The following is a 23,850-nucleotide window of genomic DNA, read 5'->3' on the forward strand; positions in this document are numbered from 1 at the left end:
AACGCTGGAAGAGTGTGATTATATGTAAATGATTGTATCAACCTGCGCCAGTTTCAGTAATTAAACGGACCGTGCATCTTAACTGTCGTTTGATTGCAAATACCTCAGCAACATATTTATTACCCCTATTCTCACTTCTACATTCGAGCAGAAAGTATTCCGACGAGCGTTGAAACTTATTATCTTGTTTAGAAGACAAAGTAGTATTGTGAGTTCCAATAACAATGTATGTACATGTCTTAACAAGGTCTATTTTTTTATTTCGTAGTTAGTTTTAAAAGCGACAATACAGTCAACGTTCACAGATTTTCGAATATTTTTATGAATGTTGTACAGCGTTGTGATTTTAAAAAGATAAAACTCTTGGAACTGAATAACATTACTTCATTGCGACATTTAAAAATAATTGAGTCCCCAGTTTTAGAAAGAAAGAAAGAAAATAATTTATTTATAACAGCAATGACACATAATTAGTAAAAATAACAATAAGAAATGCTTTGCCGCTATTAAAAAGGTCCCGGCTCTGCTGCTTATACAAATTAAATACTTAGTACCTATTATTATTTATCAATGTACGCCATCCTTGGAGGTCATTGACGTAGCCATTCACGATACAACATTGACATCTATTTACCTTACAAACATGAAATATTTTGCTTTAAATTGCTTTTTCGAATGAACTGTAAGTGTAATAGAATTAATTTTGTTTTTCTCTAATAAATAAGTGATTTTTTTGTAAATCTTTTGAGAAAATAAATATCTTAAACCATAAAATAAAAACTATTTAGTTATTTCTTTGACGACCGGATGGCCGAGTGGTTAGAGAACCTAACTACTGAGTACCGACTACCGACTCGAGCTTGAGGTCCCGGGTTCGATTCCCGGCCGGGGCAGATATTTGTATGAATAATACGAATGTTTGTTCTCGGGTCTTGGATGTTTAATATGTATTTAGTATGTATTTATCTATATTGTATGTTTATCCGTTGCCTAGCACAAGCTTTGCTTAGTTTGGGACTAGGTCAAGTGGTGTCAAGTGTCCCTTGATATTTATTTATTATTTATTTATATTACGGATCTCGGAAGTAATATTAATAATATCTTGGGACAAATTACACAATTGACCTAGCCCCATACATTATACAGATATTTAGTTTGAGTTCTACTTCCCATGATTCGCTAATGTTCACGAGTTTTTAGGGATCCGTAGCCAAAATGGCCAAGAATGGTTTCGCCATATATCTGTCTGTCTCTCCATCCGCGGCTTTGCTCAGGGACTATCGATGCTAGAAAGCTGTAATTTTGCACGAATATATATGTAAACTATGCCGACAAAATGTATTACAATATAAAATTTAAAAAAATATTTTTTAGAGTACCTCCCATCGATGTAAAGTGGGGGTGATTTTTTTTTCTCATCCAACCTTGTAGGTTTCGTTGGATAGTTAATTGAAAATCATTTTGGTTGCTAAAACGATTTTTTGATTCAATGATTTGTTTGCAAAATATTCAACTTTAAAGTGCAAATTTTCATTAAAATCGAGCGTCCCCCCCTCTAAAATCTAAACCGGTGGGCGGAAAAAAATTAAAAAAATCAGGATGGTATTAAGTAAGTATATCAAACTTACAAGGAAAACTATAACGGTTAAGTTTTCTTGAGAATTATTAGTAGTTTAAGAGTAAATAGCAGCATACGGTATAAATTGTACCTAAACTGAAAACATTGAAATACGAAATCCTTAGAAAAATATTACTTAACTTTTTCGTAATGGCAACGGAACCCTATTTCGGGCGTGTCTGACACGCTCTTCGCCGGTTTTTTTCTTACAAATTTACATGTTAAATTTCACAAAACCCGAAACAAACGAGCGACACCGTTAAGTGAGTAGCTATCATGTAATAATTAAGTTGACATTTAAATGATTCGCTTACACATCGACATGAATCGTTTCGATAACGTTGCGAAAGCCGAAAAGTCAATTCGACAGGTCGTAATCGACGGTACACTTCCATAACCTCTTCTTAATCCGGTCGGGTCTTAAAGAAACCTTACTGTGACATAACGACACTAATTTAAAAAAATCTCGTATCTCGATATGAATCATTCAATCCCATCCCACTATCCCACTTATATCCCACTAATCCCATATTATAAATGCGAATGTTTGTAAGTCTGTTTGTTTATTTATTACCTCATCACTTCTAAACCGCTGAACGGATTTAGATGATATTCGTTATACAGATAGTTTGAGTCCCGGGGAAGGACATAGCATAGTTTTTATCCTGGAAAATTGCATAGTTCCCGCGGGATAGCGATAAACAAGTATAATAAAAGAAGTATGAAAAATAGTTTACATGCTATTCCAGACCTACCGAATTTACACAAAAATTACATAAAAATCGGTCAAGCCGTTTTGAAGGAGTTAGGTCACAAACATTTTTGACCCGAGAATTTTATATATTAGAAGATTATGCATCAACGCTTGAAAATCATGAGTATCATTCCCTTGTGCAGTTGGCTAACAAGCACTTGATGATTGTTCCTGGTAAGTAAAAAAAATATCGACAATGACACATGAATTTGTGCGGTTTCAACTCAGTAGTTACCGGATGCCCTTTTGTTTCTTGTCCAATCCGGTCGTACAACTCGTGGGTTGCTCTAGAAATGCACGAAAGTGTCTCAGTTTATTGCGCACGCGCATCCTGAATGTCAGCGAAATTCGGATCCGGTCCGGAAAGGTTAATGACCATTGGCTAAGTGACCAGTCACCTACAGGCAGATATTCCGTTTTCAAAGAAGTGGTGACACTTGCTATAGGTTCGCGTAATGATGTCTGTACCAAAACAAAGCCACCACAAAATTTTGTCATTGTGACATTTACGTCATTTAGTACCTTTGAAATGAGTGAAAATAAGTAGTTATTTTCACTCATTTCAAAGGGTACTAACGTAGGGTAAAGGGTATAGACGTAGTTACGCCATAAAAAATAGACAACCCAACGTTTACACATAGATTTTATAGGCTTTATACTTTTGCTTTGTATACAATTTATTGGTGAAATTCATAAGTGCAGTGTTAAAATAGTATTTTATGCAACAGTTGTATAACAGGGTTCAAAAAAGGTGAGTGGCGTGAGTTAAAGAAGACGCAAAGAGCTTTTTTTTGACTTACTTATACAACGTTGCATACAATACTTTTTCTTCGACTGGATACTTTATTAAGTACAATATAAAATTAGAGAAATAGTAAACTTTAAACGTTTTCATACTTTAGTAAAAAGTATGGCAAACGCAAAGAGAAGGTAAACAACAATAAACAAGTGAGAAATATGAAAATGACAAAATTTGTCTAAGTTAAATTTTGATTTTGATTAACGTTTACTTGCCTGTCACGATGTTAAAAATACGCGTTACTTATGTTGGCAGGCTATGGATTATGTTCGGAAAGTTTTTATTCTGTATAAAAACCATATAAAATATGTAACTGGCTGCACCTTAGCCTGTCCAAACGTAGGAATTAAGAAAAAAAGTAAGTGGTCGCAGTATCGTTTTAGCAACATTACGATACAGTGCTGTTATGAGAATAGACAATATAGACTTTTCCAGAATCTTGTTATGTATGCTGTTATATTACTGTTCGTGATTAAGTTAATCACAGATTACAGTATAGAAGTAGAGGATATCCTCTCTTATTCGGAGTTTAGACTATAAGATAAAGTTCTATGGTGACCAAGGAATCTAATTGGTTGAAACCTAGTTAATATCTAACACCTAATAAATGCGAGCGTATAACCACTCGCAGATGCTTCACACCAAAATGCAGACTTCATCCAACCAAGTTGGCATGAAATACTAGTTCCGCTTATTAGGGGAGGCTGGGCATTGTTGCTGCCGCCGGCGCACTTCGCTAGTCGAATTTCGCCCGCTCTCCCACTTGAACAAAAGTTTGATGGAACAAGTTCTAACGTTGAGGTTTTTTGGAGGAATTAGTAGTAAGGAGTTCGAGAAACTAGATTAAAAAGTAAATTTTGCGTTAAAAGTTACGAGTAGCTAGGGAGTTTGGAGGTTTTTGTTAGCATAAATTGCGGGTATTTAAAGTGATACTTTACATTTATTTTCTAATAAATAAATAAAACGAAAAAGGCCTTTTATTTCCTGCATATTTAATATTTTTTTTGCAATACCTATTTTTTACATCAATTTTTTTGCCATTCGTAACTTTAAAAAAAATAAACAAAAACACACACAAATCTCTGAGAGCAGCTTATTGGCCTCTTGGAAAGGCTCAGAGGCACGCAACGAGTACTGGAGAGAGCTATGCTCAGAGTTTCTTTGCGTGATAGAATCCAGAATACGGAAATTCGCCGAAGAACAAGTTACCGATACAGCAAGAACTAGAAGATAAGAAGAAGAACGACAGAGCAAGTTGAACTGGGCACTGGGCACTGGGAACTGGAACTGGGCTGGGTGGGCCACATCGCTCAAAGATCAGTATAAACGTTAGGGGAGAAAAGTCCTCGAGTGGCTACGAACCGGAAGACGAAGCGTTGACAAGCCCACTAGGTGGACTGACGACATCCCAAGAGCTGCAACTGGTGGATGCAAGTGGCGAGTTGCCGTTCATTGTGACGTTCTAAGGGGGAAGCTTCTGTGCAGCATGTATGTGTGTGCGGCTGGTGCAGCATGTATGATAATGGAATGAAACCCGTAATTTGATTGAAATAGCATTAAGCGTTCAGATGTATGAACTGAAGGGATTATAATGAAATATTCTAATCGAACGGCTGAATGAGATTAAAAAGCAATCACAGAGGGCTGTGGGGTTAAAGAATTGTTAGGTGCTACTGTATAGGGATTTGTAGATTTTCAAACTTCGTTAGCTACAGGGTGGCATGATGGTTTTCATTTATTTGCGATAATGGCTATTACAGTTTTATTGCGGTTGTTATCTCACACTCCACTATCAGGGCGAAGTAACAGTGCCAATACTAAAAGCATAACCATGTAGATTTTTTTTAAAATGTTTTAAACTTAATCGACAAAACAGATCCATTTATTTATGGACGCAGCTCAAAAAATTTAACGAGGATCGGTTAAGAAAGGAGACTTCTATAGGAAACAGTCCAACTGACATATAAAAACATTTGCTGTCCAAGCTCAAACGGAGACGTTTCGCGTCGCGTATCGCGCTCTTTCTAACAATCAAACAAGTACCTACTGTGAAGAAAAAGCGTTTAAATAAAAGTTTACAAAAAAAAAGCCAATCATATGAATTCTTCTCGAGATAGTTTCACAAAAACATTAAACAGATTGCCGAGTATGAACCCTGGCAAAGCTTCAGTTACTTTCTCGCATATTTCAGCGCGGAAACATTAAAAAGATTTATATTACCCCTACGTTTCCACTTTTATCACTCCATCCCATTTTGTTTTCTATAGACACGAAGAGGTTTCGTATTTTTGAGGTATTTAATAAGCTTGGCTCTTTTAGGTGCTTCAAGATAAGCTTAATGTATTTCAAAGATTTTAGCTGCAAAATGAGAAATTACTCGATTCCAATAAATTCTTTGTTTTTTTTTACGTGTGCATTCATTACCATTTCAATCTTTCTGTTATATTTTATTGACTCATTATTTATATCTAGCTGTCGTCCCCCGATTTCGTAAGAGTATACTTTTCTTCAACTATTTTCTTTTTAAAAAACCTCGTTTAAACGATTACAAAAAATCCAAATCTAAACTATCCAAATGGCAAGAAGTCTAAAGTGATTTGCTTACGTAGATTCGACAGCTCATTTTGCTTGACATATATTTCCATTTTTCCCCAAATACAGTCATCATCATCATATAAGCTGTAAGACGTCCACTGTTGGACATAGGCCTCCCTCATAGACCTCAAGTTGCTTCGGTTAAAAACAGCCTGCATCCACCGTGAACCCGCGTCTTTAACCAGATCATCCATCCATCTAGTTGGTGGAGTCGACTGATTGAGAATGAGGTATCAACAATTTTATAATACTGCGAGTGGCAAAGGCCACATATTATATAAAAAAAAATTGGTAATCTCCAATTTATTTTCACGAAGAAGCCAGTTCGTATGGGACCGTAGACGTTTCACGTCACTATAACATTCAAGATGAAATATTTCATCCTTTAAGTTTCCTATTTAAGTTCACCCGGACTTTCAATTTTGCGTGGAACGTTCTAGACGTACGATGATATTGCACGCGGAAAATATAGCCCGCTACTTTCATTGCTGAAAACGTATTTTATACCGCGAATATTCAGAATTCGCTGACACGCGTATAAATGATATGTATGGTGGCGCGAATAACACGAAAATGGGTCGAGATTGGATGGTCGAATATTTTTAGTCGTAATGTTATTTGATAATATTAGCCTTAGTTCTTGAAAAAACATTATTGCTTTTAAAAATTTTAATCTTCGAAAAAATGTACTGCTGATTGAAAAAATCTTGCTATAAGTATGTTACTCACAGGATACAGGTAGGTATCTTAATATAAAACTGATTCAAATTTGATCAGCTGTTTAAGTGTGAATGAGTAACAAAGGATAATGCATAGAGAATAGCATAGATGCGTTTATTCAAACCGAATAGACTGGACAGTGCTGCTCTAATAAGAACGTGTTGGACACGCCCAATATAGGGTTCCGTAGCCATTACAAAAAAAATAAGTAATATTTTTCTAAGGATTTCGTATTTTATACGGAATCTTCCAAGTTTAGGTATATTTTATACCTTAGGCTGCTATTTACTCATAAACTACTAATAATTCTCAAGCAAACTTAGCCGTTATAGTTTTCCATGAAAGTTTGATATAATTACTACCATCCTGAATTTTTTCAAATTTTTCCACCCACCGGTTTAGATTTTAGGGGGGATTTTAGGAGTGACATTAAAAAAAGTCTCTTCCGCCCATCGTCTTGCGCAACTGATGTTTATTTGTTATTTATTATTATAACTACGATTTCCAAGCCAGCCTAAAACACCCTAAACTAAGAAAGTTATAATTGTCTTATTGTAAAATGAAACAATTTAACCACCTCACCTAAAATTTCAATCTCGCAATCTAATTCTCCTCAATTGTCTGAACTCAAAACAATCCTATTACCAACTGCTAAAACAAATTCCGCCATAATTTCCTTTATGTTCCCATTCAACCGACGGTTACCTAATCTCGTTAACCGAATCAAAATTCAACTACTAACTGAAAGTAAGGGTAAATACCCGAATAAGTCAGATTAATGTCAAAACAATAAGCGAATCGCTCTCGGAGCGGCCATCTTGTGAATGCGCTTCGGGGAGCAATATCGATGAATGTACCGGGAATAAATCCGCAGCAATTCGATAATAAACATGACGTTTACAATGTTCGCATGCTTTTTACTACATAAAACCTTTTGTTGAAGGTGGTAAGGTATTCAATGGTGTGTCGAATGTTTTGGCAGCGTTCGAAAACTTGGCTGCGTTCCTGTTTAGTTGAAAAAAATGACTGTGTTTCTATGACGCCTCGGCGTTTGGTTTCAATTTTCGAACATGGAGTGAAAGTTATGTTATTTTCAGTGAAAAAAGTTAGTAAAATTGTAAATTCAATATTTCATAGAAAGACCGATTTGTAACTTCCTCCAAATTTATTTATTTTTTACTCTTTTACAATATATTATTCGGATGTTTTAATGATTTGGGTGTAGTTTTAATCTTTTGAGGCTGCCTATTAAGTTTTGCGTTATCGGTACACATTAATAATAATGGAAACATTAAATATTAAGAGAAACAACTTCGTTTCCATACTTTTGACCTAGGGTATACTTTCATACCAAATTCACTATTCCAGAACAATTGAAAATTACTCTATATAGGTTTTGATTCCCAGTAATTTGTATGGAAACACGACTGTATCTTTTTATTGAGATGACTTAGAAATAAAATTTTTTTCACAATTCCAAGTATAATTTGATATTAATTTGAATTTGATACCTCCACGCATGAGAAAAAGAGTCTTGAAAGACGGACGGACAACAATATGATTCTAAAAGGTTTCTTTTCTCCGACTGAAGATGGCAGTTTTATTTCATGAAATATCGTGACATAATAATTTCCAATACCTATTTAAAGTTTTAAAAGAAACCCTTATCGTAACCGTTTATTACCATTCCAGTCATAAATAAACTTTACGCCCATTCATAAAAAATCCAAACTCGTTTGAGTATTAACTCGTGCGCGTAATTTTCATTTATGTTTATTAATGAAAAGTAATCAAGTGCGATTATTAACACCTAAAACTCTTATGATTAGAACATACTAAATAACAGACGTCGGCGCTGAAATGTTTTCATTTAAGTTTTTGCTTTTCACTAGTTTTGGGAGTATGGTGCTAGAAGAAACACTGGCTGGTGAGAAACTGAAATGACATTTCAAAATTTAAATTAATTTAAAAATAAACTGACTGTGACCGGGCTGTTTGATTTTAAACATTTGCCTGTACCTTTGCGAAAAGAAATAAAAAGACAGCGGTGGTGCCATGATCGAGTAAAAGTAATGAGCATTTTTAACCATTTCTTGGTATTGTATCATATTTGAATATGATACATAATTTAAGATCATCTTTTTGTATTTTTTTAAAGTTATTTTTGTTAGCTTGAATTCAGTGCACTTACTTCAACTTGCCAAGGAAATGGTTAACAGACTAGACGCTAGAATTGTAAGGTCTGTTTGACAACTTTGATATTTTCGACACGTTTGTGATTGGTAAAATAACTAAATGAGTCAATAGCAAGCAAGGCTATAGCGTCAAACAGACCCCTCAATACTAACTCCATCTAGCGATATTTCTTAACTAACAACAGATTTAAAAGGCGTGAATATAAGGGTTAATAAGTTTTACCCTTGGCTAATCTAGTATATGAATATAGATCGCGCAGCAAAGGCTAAAAGCCTAAAGTCTCGACCTAATAAGCAGGTAGCGATGAAGTTTCTACCTGACGTACGCTAATCTTTAAAAAACTAATCAAGTGAGGTAAACTTAAAAGGTTAGAGGTCATGTAATTTCTAAGTGGTGAACAGATATATTATTTTCTTACCCTATAGGAATATTGAGACAGAAAGTACCCTATAAATTATGCCAGATATTAAGCTATCTAGACACATACATACATAAATCATGCCTCTTTCCCAAAATATTAAATTACATACAAAATTTCGTCCAAATCCTGGCGTGCAGGAGTAACAAATATAAACACACACACACACACACAAACATTCGCATTTATAATATCAGTAAAAAAATATTATAAATAAATATTGCCACACTAATTGCCGTAACAAACACAGTCCCACATACCATTAAATACCCCACAGATATCGTTATTATAAGCATCCGCCATTTTCAACAAGTTACAAAAGTGTTTTATAATAATGTATTAAATTATCTTCAGCGCAACAAGTGTCCCACTTCATTTCACTTCGCATGAAGTTGGAAAATAAAGTTTCCGACTATCGCAAGACGAAGTACATTTTTAACGTAAAAACTGGCGCTAGGCTGCCAGCTCCCTGATTAACTAGTGCAGCTATGTACGTTCGAATAAACTATTTAAATAGACCATGAAAAGCGGAGAAAGCGATAACATTGTAATAATTATTTGTGACAATTTTTGAGTTGTGTGTGCAATTTGGCATGTAGATAGCTGGACGTCTGGAATAAAACATAGGTTAGTTTTAATATCTTTCGGTTTTCTTTCCATAGAACAGCCACACAACTCACGAGCGTGCGTATCACAAAGTCCCTAATCAAAATAATAAAATCAAATAGAGTAGAATGTATTGCTAAGAAAGTAGTTCTAGGACTAGTGAATTAATTTGTTACTTTTTTTCTGCAGTACCACCAGACGCATGCTTCGCCAACTTCAGATGGGATGACTGTGGTCTTCCTGCCAAGCCTGTCATGTACTATTGGAAACCCGGCTCCCGCTGCGAGGTGGGCCTTTGGAAAGGGTGTCTGCCCAATCAGAACATGTTCGAAGACGAATACGAGTGTGTACGAACCTGCATCTTTGCTGACAGAGCTGGGCCAGAAGACTACCACGAGATTCACAAAGTTGACACAACCACAGAAGAAGTCACTACAGGCGAAACAGAAGAAACAACAGCAGATGAAACAGGTGGGACCGGTGACACAGGTTCAACTGGCACTGGCGTTACAGGCACAGGTGGAAATAACACTGGCACAGGCGCAACAGAAGGAGGCAATACAGGTGAAACTAAAGACAATACAGGAGGTAGTGGTGGTACACCTGGAACTGGTGAAACTGGAGGTAACAGTGGTGGTTCTGATACTCCTGCAGGCGGTGAAACAACTGCAGCGCCTGCATAATAATAGAATAGACACAGGCAAAAAAGTTGTGCTACAAGCCACATATGTCATGTAACACACATAAGCTTGTACTAGATCTGATATGGAACCCAATAAACCTTTCAACGATTTACTTGAGTGGTACGTTTTGCTCGATTAGGCTAAAACCTGATATTTTAATAAACAATATTTCTTTGTAATTGTGTTTTATTCTACGAATTCTTTTTTTTCTTTTTCTTCACAAAATCTAAAGTGAATATTTAAATATACTCAGCAGCACAAAATTTGGCCCACTACCTAAAAAAATAACCTATTTCTGCATACATTTGAGGGCCAGATTTTTTGCCGCTCAGTATATTATTATTTCACTACTCAAACCTACAACATTTTTTCCTATTTCTGCATAGCTCAGATTTTATGTAACCAGACTTGGTTTTGAATATTACCGAACGCGAATTATTGGTCTTATTTTCTGACAAAACCTAGAATTCAAAGTTTTTTTGAATATTATATGGTCCTGATTATTATCAATAAAATAATAGACATATATACTTAAATAGATAAAATATTTAGCATTAAACAAACCCAAGACTAGAGAACAACTGCCCCGATCAAGGATCGAACCTGTAATCTCAAGCTTTGTGTCAAGTGCTCTTAGAACTCAGCTACTGGTCGTCAGTCAATTTTTTGATTTAAGTACTAAAAATCTTAGGCAACTCGGTGGGAATCGAATAGGCTAATGTTTTAAAAATTCTACTTAGCCCATCAGTTAGATTATCAGAATATATTGGACAAGTATTTTTTTCTTTTGTCAATTTAACAAAAAAATATGAAGATATAAAAAAAAAACACAAAACTCCCTTCACTAAACCAGCATTACGCCAGCCTGTTGTTTTTGAACAACTTATTTGTCCCTTGTTTATACTTATGGTTTATTGTAATTTATTTATATATTTCTTGTTTACTTACAATTCAATCTATTTTATTTCTTAATTTTATATACACATGGATAAATTGAGTATATTTATGTATCATTCCGTGAGTCACAGACGGTTCTGACAGAATATCAGCGCTGCAGGCGTCTAACGCCTCAGCATTATGCTGAGTCAGCGGCCGTTTCACTTTTGCGGGGACACACAAAATCGTATATTTTCATTTTTGTATTTCTTTTTTGTTTTATTTGTTTGCTGTTTATTGTTTTTTTTTTGTTTTGATGTTGTTCTATTTGTGTGTCTTTGTGAATGTGAATAAATATGTTCTTTCTTTCTTTTTCTTTCTATATAGCCAGTTAAAGTTCCGAATGCCGTCATACCGTGTGACACTTTTTAGCACGGTGTGACTTCACTGCCCCCCACTCACGAAGTATCTTTTTAATTTTTGATTGATAGGCAAAATAAAAAATATGTACGTGTCCAATATCTATCTATAAAAATAAAAATGAATCGTCGAAAAGTATGTACGCTCATAAATTGCGAACGACAGCACCGAATTGAATAGTTATTTTTTTGTTGTATTCGTCATTGTAAGGACATGGTTTGCGTTAAACAAAATAAAAAAAAGATTGGAATGGGGGCGAAGCCGCGAGCAACAGCTAATTTTCTAATTATTAAACTTATGGACTAATTAAATAGAATACTTACACTTTTTTCACCCAATTATAATGATACCACATCGCTGCAACATAGGTCTATGTAGGCCTATCTAACAGATTCCTGGACTGCCTCAACGTTTTACACTCGAAATTATCGCAGACAACAAGAGCTCTCGAAGCTATGATAAATTCTCGATAAATATGGCCCATTGTGTCCAGGATCCTGGATAGATTAATTTAGTCGGCGCTATCGCTCGCAGCCGACCACGATTTATTAATAGTGCCGCCATTTTGACGATGCCTGCTGAAAAATTGTGCAAAGTGCTATTGGCATGGCTGAAGCGGCGATTTTTTTATTAAAATCTTTTTTAAATGGGTGAGGTGAATAAATTCGAACTTGGATAATTAAAACAGTATTGTCTGTTGTTTTACTATTTTCTACTGGATACTAAACTAATTGTGTGAAAATTTGTACTCTTGTGCAGACCGCGTTTTTATTGATTGTAGGTACAGGTACTTGTATCATCCTAATGACCTCCTGATTATCTAAAGTGGATAGAATTTTACTTGCATGTTTTGGAGACGACTTATTTTCCTACACATTACTATTATTATTTATCAAAAATACAAACTGAGACATGGATGCACAGAAAAACCAGAAAAAGAGACCAGCAACGCTGGGAATCGAACCCAGGTTTTGAGCATTCCGTGCTGCGTGCTATAACCCCTACACTACCGCTGGACTGGAGGATATCCGCTGGATATCTCAGGTTGCTTTTTTCTAGTACGCTACTTAAGCAGCAGCACTATTATTATTTAATTTTGTATTAACAAATACTAGCCATGTATACGACACGACATCTATGTTTCGCTCTCGGAACTAACTGCTCACCCAGACAAGAGATATCGCTACTAAGCAATCAAATTATGATTGGTTTTTCTGTGCATCCATGTATCAGTTTGTATTTTCAATATGGCTTTACGGGATGACCGTAAAAGTAACAAAGGAGTAGAAATAAAAAATACTACAAATAACCAATCACTAGAGCTATATGTGCGAAGATAAGTAAATGAAGCCTTTCTATTCATCATCATCGTCATCCCAGCCTATATACGTCCCACAACTGGACACAGGCCTCCTCTCAAAACAAGAGACCTTGGGCCATTTTTTTTTCCGCACATGAATTTCGAAAAAAAATTCTATTGCCTATTATTTTTGCCTTTCTATTGGTTAGTGGTGCCATATCCTCGAACATGTCTGGTTTATTGACAAAGGCAGCAGAACATCTATTTCATACTCAATGCCCAGGACGCTGCACTATAAGATGTCCCACAAATCGCCTCGCCACCTCTAAACACTGCGACCACAATACCCTGAACCCTCGCACCTCTAAGACGAGACAAATCTTGTATGCTATTCGGGTCAGCCGGGCGGTCTAGAGATACTGGTATGTATGTTTAGTTACACAATGACAATATATCAAAAGGACAGCTGCCGAAAGTGAGGAATGGTCCTGTGTCACCCGGTTCCTTCAGGAGTTTGTATAAAATACGTTTTGGTAAAGATTTACTTTCATTGGATGAAGTTCAACTTATCATAATGATCCCGTTAAGTTTAAGTCTAGTTTTAGGAATGGTTAAATTTAAAAAAAAAACTTGATTCTCTTCTCTTCTCTTTTAACTTTTAAACGCATGGAACGCTGTCGATGCGGAGTTTTAGGGTTCCGTACAAAAGGGTAAAGCTATTATTAGTTGGTGTCAAGTGTCCCATGATATTTATTTATTTACGTCCGTCCGTCCATCCGTCCGTCCGGCCGTCCATCCGCCTGTCACCATGCAGGCTGTTTCTCACGAACCGTGATAGTTAGACAGTTGACATTTTTGCAAATTATGTTTAACTGTGGCCACTCTAACAAAAAATACTAAAAACAGAATAAAATGAATATTTAACGGGGGCTCCCCATACAACAAAGTGACAACAGTGATTTTTTTGCCATTTTTTGCTTATGTCTAATGAATGTTGTACGAGTATAGATGGTACGGAATCCTCCGTGCGCGAGTCCGACTCGCACTTGGCCGATTTTTACATAAAAGCGAGTTTCCTTGTGCTAGTTCTTAGCTACCTATGTTTAATGAAAATCGGTTCACTCGGTTGTTTTTTTTTTAGTTTGTTAGGTAACGGAACGGTTTGGAAACGGTTGCGTGCTCGGCTTTGATGGATTGTAAAGAGTTCGAAACTAGTTAGTATAAACGTATATGTGTCGCACAAAAGTAGCTGTCGCGTACGTGCACTCAAGGGATAACAATTATATAAATGGTCATTCTTCGAGCGTTTCAACCGCCTCATTTTTCTGGTCACATTTTTGACAAATTGGCTGTATATTTTGATGTCGTGTTTTCGATCATTTGTTCCTGTATTTCTAACTGTCATATAACAAAAGAACCTGTGTCAGAATCTTCGGCCATTTTTACAGAAAAGTGTCCACAAACCTCAGACGAAATAAAAAGTAAAGATGGAGCGCGGTGAAACGCCGAGTGAGGCCGGTTTTATAAACATGTGTGCGTAGGCCGGTGTTGCCATAATAATTCTTAGTACCCCGATACTACAAAAATATCGTTACCGTTGAATAACGTTTTAATAGCGTTTCAATTACTTTCACACTTTGATACCGTTACTACATAAAAATACGTTAGTAAACATTTACAAGAAACAAAAACTTTATGTTGCGTGTCACGTTGATACCTACCACAAAAAACGTTGATAAACTTTTACAAGAACCTAATAACTACGTTGCGTGTCACTTTCTCACGTTTTAAGCCGTGTTAATAAAGAATAGAATTAGTAAAAAAAGATTACATTACATAGGCGGCTTTTACCCAATACCTGGAGGTAATAGGGTAACTACAATATTATAATGGCAACACTAGTGTTGACGTTTTATGTTCTAAGCAAAATTATTTCGATTTTTATTGAAAATATTGGTTTTCGAGTTTACTTACGTGTGAAAAGTGATTCCATCTCCTTTAGGGGCATACATAAAAGTATCATTCGTATTTATTGAACCATAAATATTTTAATAAGATTTTCTAATTTCAATAAAAAACTCAGAGCATGTGACCGTAATTCCATAACAGCACAACTCGAGCCAAGCACGAAAATAATATTCAAACTAGCTCACATAAAATAAAATGTCTCGATATATTTCCTGAAAGGTTTGCTACCTGCAACTATGTAGCGGTAGTAAAACATTCGTACTTTAAACAGTGCATGTTGTATTCAATGGTTACCGACTTGGCACATTTTTCATGCACGATTTTGAATACAAATGTGAATTAGATGTCGTTTGATACGCAATGTGTGATGTTTATACGGAAAGTTTTGAGATGACTTGTATTTTAGGATTGTAGACTTCTATCCATACTTACTTACTAATATTATAAATGCGAAAGTGTGTTTGTATGTTTGTGTGTTTGTCCGTTTTTCACGCCGTAACGGAGCGACGGATTGACGTGATTTTTGGCATAGAGATGGTTTATGGGCCCGAGAGTGACATAGGCTACTTTTAATCCCGGAAAAATGCACAGTTCCCAAGGGAACAGCGCGCGATAACCGAATATCGGGCAAAAGCTAGTAATAATTATAATTATATATTATGACAGAGGTTATGCCGTATAGTAATAGGCATTATCACACTGCCTAGTGGAAATGCTGCGATCCTCTTGAGTCGCGTGTACCTAACACAGGTGGTGGTAGTCACATAGGTGGTAGGTACAGTCAACGCCATAAATAAGTGATCACTATTGTACCTTGTCGCTTTCAGTCGGTACACAATTGTATGGTTTTTCAAACATGACAAGGTACAAAAGTGATGACGAACCTACACTTTTCCCAATCATAACAAAAACTGACAGATAGCATAGCATAGCTTTAGTAATAGGATTTGCTCCGTAAATACTCGGATCCTAAAAACTAAATATTGACATCCACAGTTTCTTTTTTTTAACCGCAACTGAATTGTGGCTTGACACACCGTCTGTCACTTTACAAAACCAATAAGAACCGAGAACACGGAGACGAAACACCGACTAATTGAAATCAACCCGATACTGCAACGGATAGCAATTTTAGTAATAGGATTTGCTCCGTAAATACTCGGATCCTAAAAACTAAATATTGGCATCCACAGTTTCTTTTTTTTAACCGCAACTGAATTGTGGCTTGACACACCGTCCTGTCAAGCTTTACAAAACCAATAATAACCGAGAACACGGAGACGAAACACCGACTTAAAAGCCGATTGAAATCAACCCGATACTCCGCAACGGAAACAATGGAAAATAATTCCGCAAACAGCCGGCTTCGGGCGGTACGACCCGGTTCGAACCGCTTTACACCGGTTAAACAAAGTGCTTTACCGCACTCACTTAACAAAATTATTGCAGATCGGCCGTGCGAACTGGCCCTACGAAGTGCAAAATTCGAATTTCGTATCTTGCCGTCCTGCTGACGCTAATATTATTTAATACTATACGAGAGAAATTCGAGCATTTCAAATTTTGAGTGGTAGCTCCCCCCATCGCGCACAGGCAAATATGTATCACAGAACAGTCAAAGACTTTTGGCACAGAAAGGCTTTATTGTGTAACACACTTGGAAACGCAACCATTTCCATCACTTCTTTCTGTTACCCAGGAAAGGATCAGAGTAGAAAGAGTTGGTGAATTCGATCGTGAAAGTTCAGGAGTAGACAATACGGCCACTCATAACTGTTACAATAGTCTCGCTAAGCAAGTGCCAAGTACACTACGTATTTTCGAAGAGTAGATTTATTAAATAACATTGTAAGGTAAGCGTCCGAGTGCTCGACACGCTAATACCCAATAGATGACGCCCTGCTGTCACCTCTATTGCTAATGACATAAGATTAAAGATGCCAATTATTGGGACAGTGACGAGCACTCGTACGCTACGCGCTACGCGTATGTACTAGTACCATCAGCCAAATATGTGGTTTACCACCCTAAAGCTGATAATCGTTTGCATGTCTTAAAACAATAAGTAGACATGTCCGTCAACTTGAAAGCTCGACTTAAGCGACATATTCATTTGATAGGAACTTGTTTAAAAATTGATAGACCACTTATTTGGCTGATAGTACCTTCAATCTGTTTTAAAAAAAAAGTTTCTTGCCGGATTGTTCTTAACGGAGGTTTTTCCTGAACCGGTGGTCGATTTTTTTTACATTCATAAAGTGCTTGTTATAGCCTCAATTGCATAAGGATATTTTGACTTTGAATGGAATCATCGTATTTAGCCCTTATAGTTATGCCTTAAACCTGAGGACAGAGTTCCTCTTAGACTAAGGGCCTGTTTAACTAACTTTAAGTTTCAGATAAAAGTTGACTGTACTTACTTGCTTTGTCACCCAAACCACATTTGCATACCATTTCAAGTCGATGCTATTAACCGTTGAAGAGTTCCGTCCTGCGGAGACGATCCTGGCTGGACTACCAGGATGTCACTACTAGATTATTGTATTGTCACGCGATTTACATAAGTGTTCCTTTCAAGTCAATCTGACTACTGGAAGTTGGTCAAATTTAACTTGCAAGATTTGATTACAGACAGACAGAGAGACAACGGGACAGGTGAAACTAAATAAAAGCTTGTAATAATTTCTGACCTTCTACGGACCATATTGACTAATGTGTCCGTTTTGTTACGATTTTTTTTTAAATAATTTTCGTAACAAAACAGACACATCCATACAATATTTTAGGGATTTTAGACCATGTTTTTTACAGCTCGGAATCATGGACTGAGTCAACCTCCCAAATTTTGCTGAAATCGGAGAGATAAACTCAGGGTACAGCTTCAAATATAAATTCCCATTATAGAGACCAATATTTTTTGTAGCGATCTAAGCATACAGTACGAATGTTTTAACATTACATAATTTCTAAAGTGAACCAACAGTTGTCTCCTGATCGGGAAGTTCGGCCGCAACTCCGCTGCAGGTGCCTCGTGATAAATTATACGGAACTCCACAAAGCTCCGCTGAGTGCTTTCATAATTATAGGTTTTGCGAAGTTGAAAATATTTTTGGACGGCGAATGGGAATCGATCGATGCTATTAATTTGAAATATCCCATGAATAATATATTTTTGCAAAGTTGTCCTGTCCCCCAGAACGACGAACGACGTGTATTTTGTATAACGGACACGTTTAACAAAAATTCGTTTTTTTTAACAAGATGTTATTTAACTTGCCCTGTTTGTTTATTTATTTATTTGTTTTTTTGGGTCAAATATTGGAAGCTAAATTTGACCCACATTCAGTAATCCGATTGACTTGAAATTTGGTGACAATCTGGTAGTGATATCTTGGTGGTCCTGCCAGGATCGTCTCCGCAGGAGGAAACTCCTCAACGGTTAATAGTAACGACTTGAAATTTGGTACGGATATGTAGTTTAGATAACAATGCACATACACCCAACAAAAAGTACCTACAGTCTGCAAAAAAGCTTCTATTAAAAATATTTTTTTTAACAGAAAACTTATTATTACACATACAAGTTTATCTTCCCTTGTGACAAAAACAAACACAAGGAGCCAACACGGTTTGGACACAGCTTGAACATGATTGTAAGGGACCATCATTACATCATATAATTCTAAACTAAACACAGTTCTTAGTATTATCTACTAAGAACACTAAGATACTTAGTATTATCTACTAATACTGTACTATTAATATTCACAGATATGCAAGAAAGTGAAACGAACGCGTGAGTTTTTATTTATTTATCTAAGCAATTATGTTTTAAGCATTTATTAATGTCGTTGCAATTAGTTGATAAAAGCTGTTCCTTGTTACGGCTGTTCTTATTCAATTTATCGAAATCAACCTCATTCAAAACTAAAAAACTGTAGGTTAATACTACTTTATTAAAAAGCCACCAGCGTTATTCTTAATATTCTCTAAGTTGTTAAACTGCTAGCCCACCCGACTTTGTGTTACAGCCAAGTTTTTAGCGTCAACTTATGAATAAATTACAACAACTGGAAACTTAGCGCTAACGAACGCTGGCTTTACATAATTAATTATGTGTCTTAAGTACTCGGGAGTTCGATATTAGCGCGAGATGATATGCTTAAATTACCGACCCTGAATAACTGGATAAATTTTGAGAAGACGGTAGGTATGCGGGTGGCGGGTTTTTTGTTTGTTTGTTGATGGCATAATATATACTAACAACATCTAGTGATTAGATTCTAGTCTGTAAGTTATCGCTACTGTTTCTGTTACTAACACGATATGGATCTTGCATCTAAAATAAATGTTTTTTATTTTTCAACCGACGAAAAAAAACCGGACGAGGTTCTCAAGTCGACGCGTATATATATTTTTTTATATACCAAGGAAATTCCCAGTACTATGAGACAGAAATAAAATCGCCATGTCCGATACACCGACTTAACGATTAAACTAAGGATCAATAAATCATCTAAATTCAAGTTATTTGTAAATGTTATAAAACAAAAAAAATACAAACATTAGAACATAGAGCCTCCTCCTTTTTTGAAGTCGGTTAAAAAGTAGCTTAGTTATGAGAGTAGAATCGAAGATTGCGTAATAATACACTGTATAAGATCTCAAAACACGGAATTAAATTATCATTCGACCAGGAACCGTTGTGTCAATCACGCCTCGAACAAATTTTGACAAAAGAACAGTAAATGAACTAAAAGTAGTGTAGTGTGGTGGTGGTGATAGATGGGTTTGTGTGATTTGTGTGTGTTCTTACAGTGTGGAGGTGGAGGAACTGCATGAACACGCATATTTTGCATAAGCTTAGCTATTGTAAGGTCGCGGGTGAGCAAGGAAATTATTTTAGTTCATTGATATGGACCTCCGCAAAGTAACGCCTGATTCAATAAATTATTTAAAAGAACAGAAATATTGTAGCAAATCGCATTGTCTATTTCCGCACACAGTAAACGCATCATAGATTAATATTAACGTCGTAGAACATTAATATTGAACTGCAGTTCAGTGCAGCATGCATAATTCCTTAGTTACTAAAGCATAGTTGAGTTAATTGAACTGTGTATGTTAAATTATCCAAAGGCTATCTAGGTTGGCTTTATGAACCAATTAAGAGATAATGGTATTTAATCATGAAAGAAGAATTGATAGATAGATAGATAGATAAAAACGTTTATTTGGTACTGCAAACACACACAATCAAGATAGAATTGAACACGACTGGACCCTGGATTGGACTTTAACACGAGTTGGGTTCACTATGAGCAATATTGTAATAACTACAATATAGGTAAGCGAAATATTTCACGTTTTATGAATTAGTTATTTGCTTTTTAGGGTTCCGTACCCAAACGGTAAAAACGGAAACCCTATTACTAAGACTTCTTTATCCGTCCGTCTGTCACCAGGCTGTATCTCATGAACCGTGATAGTTAGACAGTTGAAATTTTCATAGACTATGTAGCCGCTATAACAACAAATATTAAAAACGGAATAAAATAAATATTTAAGGGGGGCTCACATGCAACAAACGTGTTTTTTTTTGCTAGTGTTTAATGTTGTATAAATAATGGTACGGAACCCTTCGTGCGCGAGTCCGACTCGGACTTGGCCGGTTTTTCAGTAGGTAGGTAGGTATATATCATTATTCGATATAACCTTATTGAGAGTATTTTCTTTCACCTTTTATTAAGTGTTTAGAAAAAAAAAATGTACCTTGGGGAACACCTTTTGATCTTGGAAAAATAAGCATCTTTACAACATTTATGTAAACTACAAACAGCGCACGCGTCTGCTATTGATGCCTCGACAATTACCACCGTCATCATCAGCCGGAAGACTTCCACTGCTGAAGAAGAGACCACAATGAACGACAACTCGCCACTTGCATCCACCGGTTGCCCGTAACTCTCATGATGTCGTCAGTCCACGTCAGTCACGATGTTGCCAGTCAGGATGCATGCCCATGCGTCGTCTTCCGTCATCATCATTAATACTGAGTTGGAATTCAAACTGAAGTTAAATGTAGCCTTCAAAATGGCAATTGGATTGAGTCTCGAGTTTCGGCCGCTACAAGTTGGCTCCATTATATTAATAATGCTAACTTAGTTTCTGTTTGGGGTTCTTATATATGTTCTAGTAGCATAGAATCATGAATTTTATGTATGTCTAATGCGTACTTACTTACTTATTTAAGTATGTATTTATCTATATAAGTATGTTCATGCGTTGCCTAGTATCCATAGTACAAGCTTTGCTTAGTTTGGGACTAGGTCAATTGGTGTCAAGTGCCCCATATTTTTTTTTATAAACTGCTCATAAGTGGAATGTAACCAATTCATCTAAATAAAATAAATAAATAAATATCATGGGACAATTGACTGGGCAACGAATAAACATACTTATATAGATACATAAATACTTAAATATATATTAAACGTCCAAGACCCGAGATAATAACATAATAACATTCGTTTTATTCATTATTACAAACAAAACACAAATACAAATATCTGTCCCGGCCGAGGATTGGACCCGGGACCTCAATCTTCGTAGTCAGGTTCTCCAAGAACCACTTGGCTAATCGCCATTTTTGTACAGAGATTTGCGTTCATCATGGTAGTTTTTTTGTGAAAAGAAACAATACGTGGATTATCTGATGGTAACTGCAACCCGCATACCAGCAGCATCAAGGTCACTTGTGTTGCCTAGCGGGCTATTTTCCACCCCGGAACTATGTTAGGTGTAGGGAGGTAGAAAATACCTTGAAAGCTACGTTCAGTCTGGTTACACAGGCTTTGTCTCATTCACAAACCTAGACTCACGTAGTCTGTGGCTAATGCAAACACTGTCCAGTGGAGTCTATGGATGCATTTCCATTCGGTCACGTCATTGTGAATAATTTATAAGAACGCCAGTGAACTAAGAGTTTTGGTGGCTCGGCCTCCTATTTTACATGGCCATTGCAGTAATTTTAATAGTAGGTACTCGTATGTTTGTCGAGGAATTTTCGGGGTGAAGGTTAGTTGAATTGTTAATAAGGACTTTAGGAATAACGACACCAATATTTTAAGTAAGATTATAAAAAACAAAAACTTTATTGCGGCGTTCTAAGGGGGAGGCCTTTCTTCAGCAGTGGACGTCTTCCGGCTGATGATGATGATGATGATAAAAAACTGGTAGAAAAGAATAGTAACTTTAAAAACAGCCTTAAAAATGATTTGTGCTCATCATATTCAAATAAATTTATATAATATATTTTTTTTGTTATTCGACTGGATGGCAAACGAGCAAGTAGGTCTCTTGATGGTAAGAGATCACCACCGCCCATAAACATCTGCAACACCAGGGGTATTGCAGATGCGTTGCCAACCTGGAGGCCTAAGATGGGATACCTCACGTGCCAGTAATTTCACCGGCTGTCTTACTCTCCACGCCGAAACACAACAGTGCAAGCACTGCTGCTTCACGGCAGGATTATCGAGCAAGATGGTGGTAGAAATCCGGGCGGACCTTGCACAAGGTCCTACCACCTGCATATGATTTTATACCAAAATATTTAGGAAAATCCTAATTCAAGTCCTAGATATTCTGTGATCAATTACCAACTGTCGAATATTCACAGTATGGAAATCAAAACACGCCAATCTTCATTAAACAGAATAATTTTCAAGTGCATTTTGCATATTTTGGTGGAGTTTGAGCTATTATGCACAAATTGGTTTGATTAAGAATGTGGTGCTGCTATTTAGGCCGACGCGGACGAGCGCATCAACTATGTCCGCGCATTTTAATAATATACGTTGGAGATCCAGCAGACTTCTTCATGCTTAAAAACGATGTGACATAATTACTGTGAATCATTCATTAAACACCTTAGGGCATTATTTTTTAAATGATTTAAGTAAGAAGTTAGATTACATCCTCGTATCCATATATAAGGATGTCATCTAACTTTTCACTATGGATAAAGCGACCGTGTTTTTTTGGCATGAAGTTACTTAAAAAATATTGCCGCAAGACAGACTTTCGCGGTCATTTATAATTTTATGGTTTAAATTCGGGTTTTGTTCCGCGTATATTGATTTTAGAGAAGCTCGATATTTCAGCACATGCATGTGATCAGGGCGCATACAACTGTGCTGAAATATCGAGCTTCTCTAAAATCAAGGTACGCGGATTAATGCCGTTAGGCTTTTATCTAATGATTCACAGTTATTATTACATACAAAAATCTCTTGATGAAAAAAAGGTGTAATTACAATATTTGAAAAATTCAAATTGATTGCATGCTTTACTTTGGTGAAATAATGAACTGTTACCTGTTAAATTAAGACCTTTTGTAACATTATTTTGTAATAATTATGAATTACAACTGCGTTAAAATACGAGGAGCTTATTAGAGGTAATTACAGTCTTCATCCCATAACAAATATATGAGTGTCTAAATACTTCAACGTACCGTGAGTCAATGGACACGCGTCCAACTATTGTCTTAAGCAAATCGTTCGGCGACATCGCGTTTATTTGCGGCTGCCGTCATTGGTTGGATTCAATTTGCTACTCGTTTGCGGCCGATTGAACTGTGGGTTATTCTTCCCCGTACCGTGAGCCAGTGGACCCGCGTCCAGATGTTGTCTTAAGCAAATCGCTCGGCGACACCTCGATCTATTTGCTGTTGTCTACATCATTGAGGGGGATTCAATTTGATACTAGTTTAAGGATTGAGGGTCCAAGGCATTTTGTTGGGACACAGCAATTCTTTCTAAAAGGATTTTAAGAATTTTATTGAGAATTATTTCGACCCTGAAGACTTTAACTCTGGAGATAAAGTCTCCCAA

General features: G+C 36.3%; 2 protein-coding genes across 2 annotated transcripts in view; one reads left to right on the forward strand and one right to left on the reverse strand.

Annotated features, from left to right (window-relative positions):
* Positions 1-23,850, reverse strand: part of LOC141426898 (uncharacterized) — a 568,321-nt gene that overhangs the window by 499,116 nt on the left and 45,355 nt on the right. The gene's annotated exons all lie outside the window — the stretch shown is intronic.
* LOC141426273 (uncharacterized) lies at positions 8,271-10,568 on the forward strand. The gene is made up of 2 exons (XM_074085122.1): positions 8,271-8,413; positions 9,896-10,568. Exons 1-2 carry the CDS (start codon positions 8,347-8,349, stop codon positions 10,387-10,389), a joined length of 561 nt encoding a protein of 186 aa, XP_073941223.1. The 5' UTR covers positions 8,271-8,346; the 3' UTR covers positions 10,390-10,568.

Source organism: Choristoneura fumiferana, chromosome 3, assembly GCF_025370935.1.
Source record: "Choristoneura fumiferana chromosome 3, NRCan_CFum_1, whole genome shotgun sequence".
Classification (NCBI taxonomy): Eukaryota; Metazoa; Arthropoda; class Insecta; order Lepidoptera; family Tortricidae; genus Choristoneura; species Choristoneura fumiferana.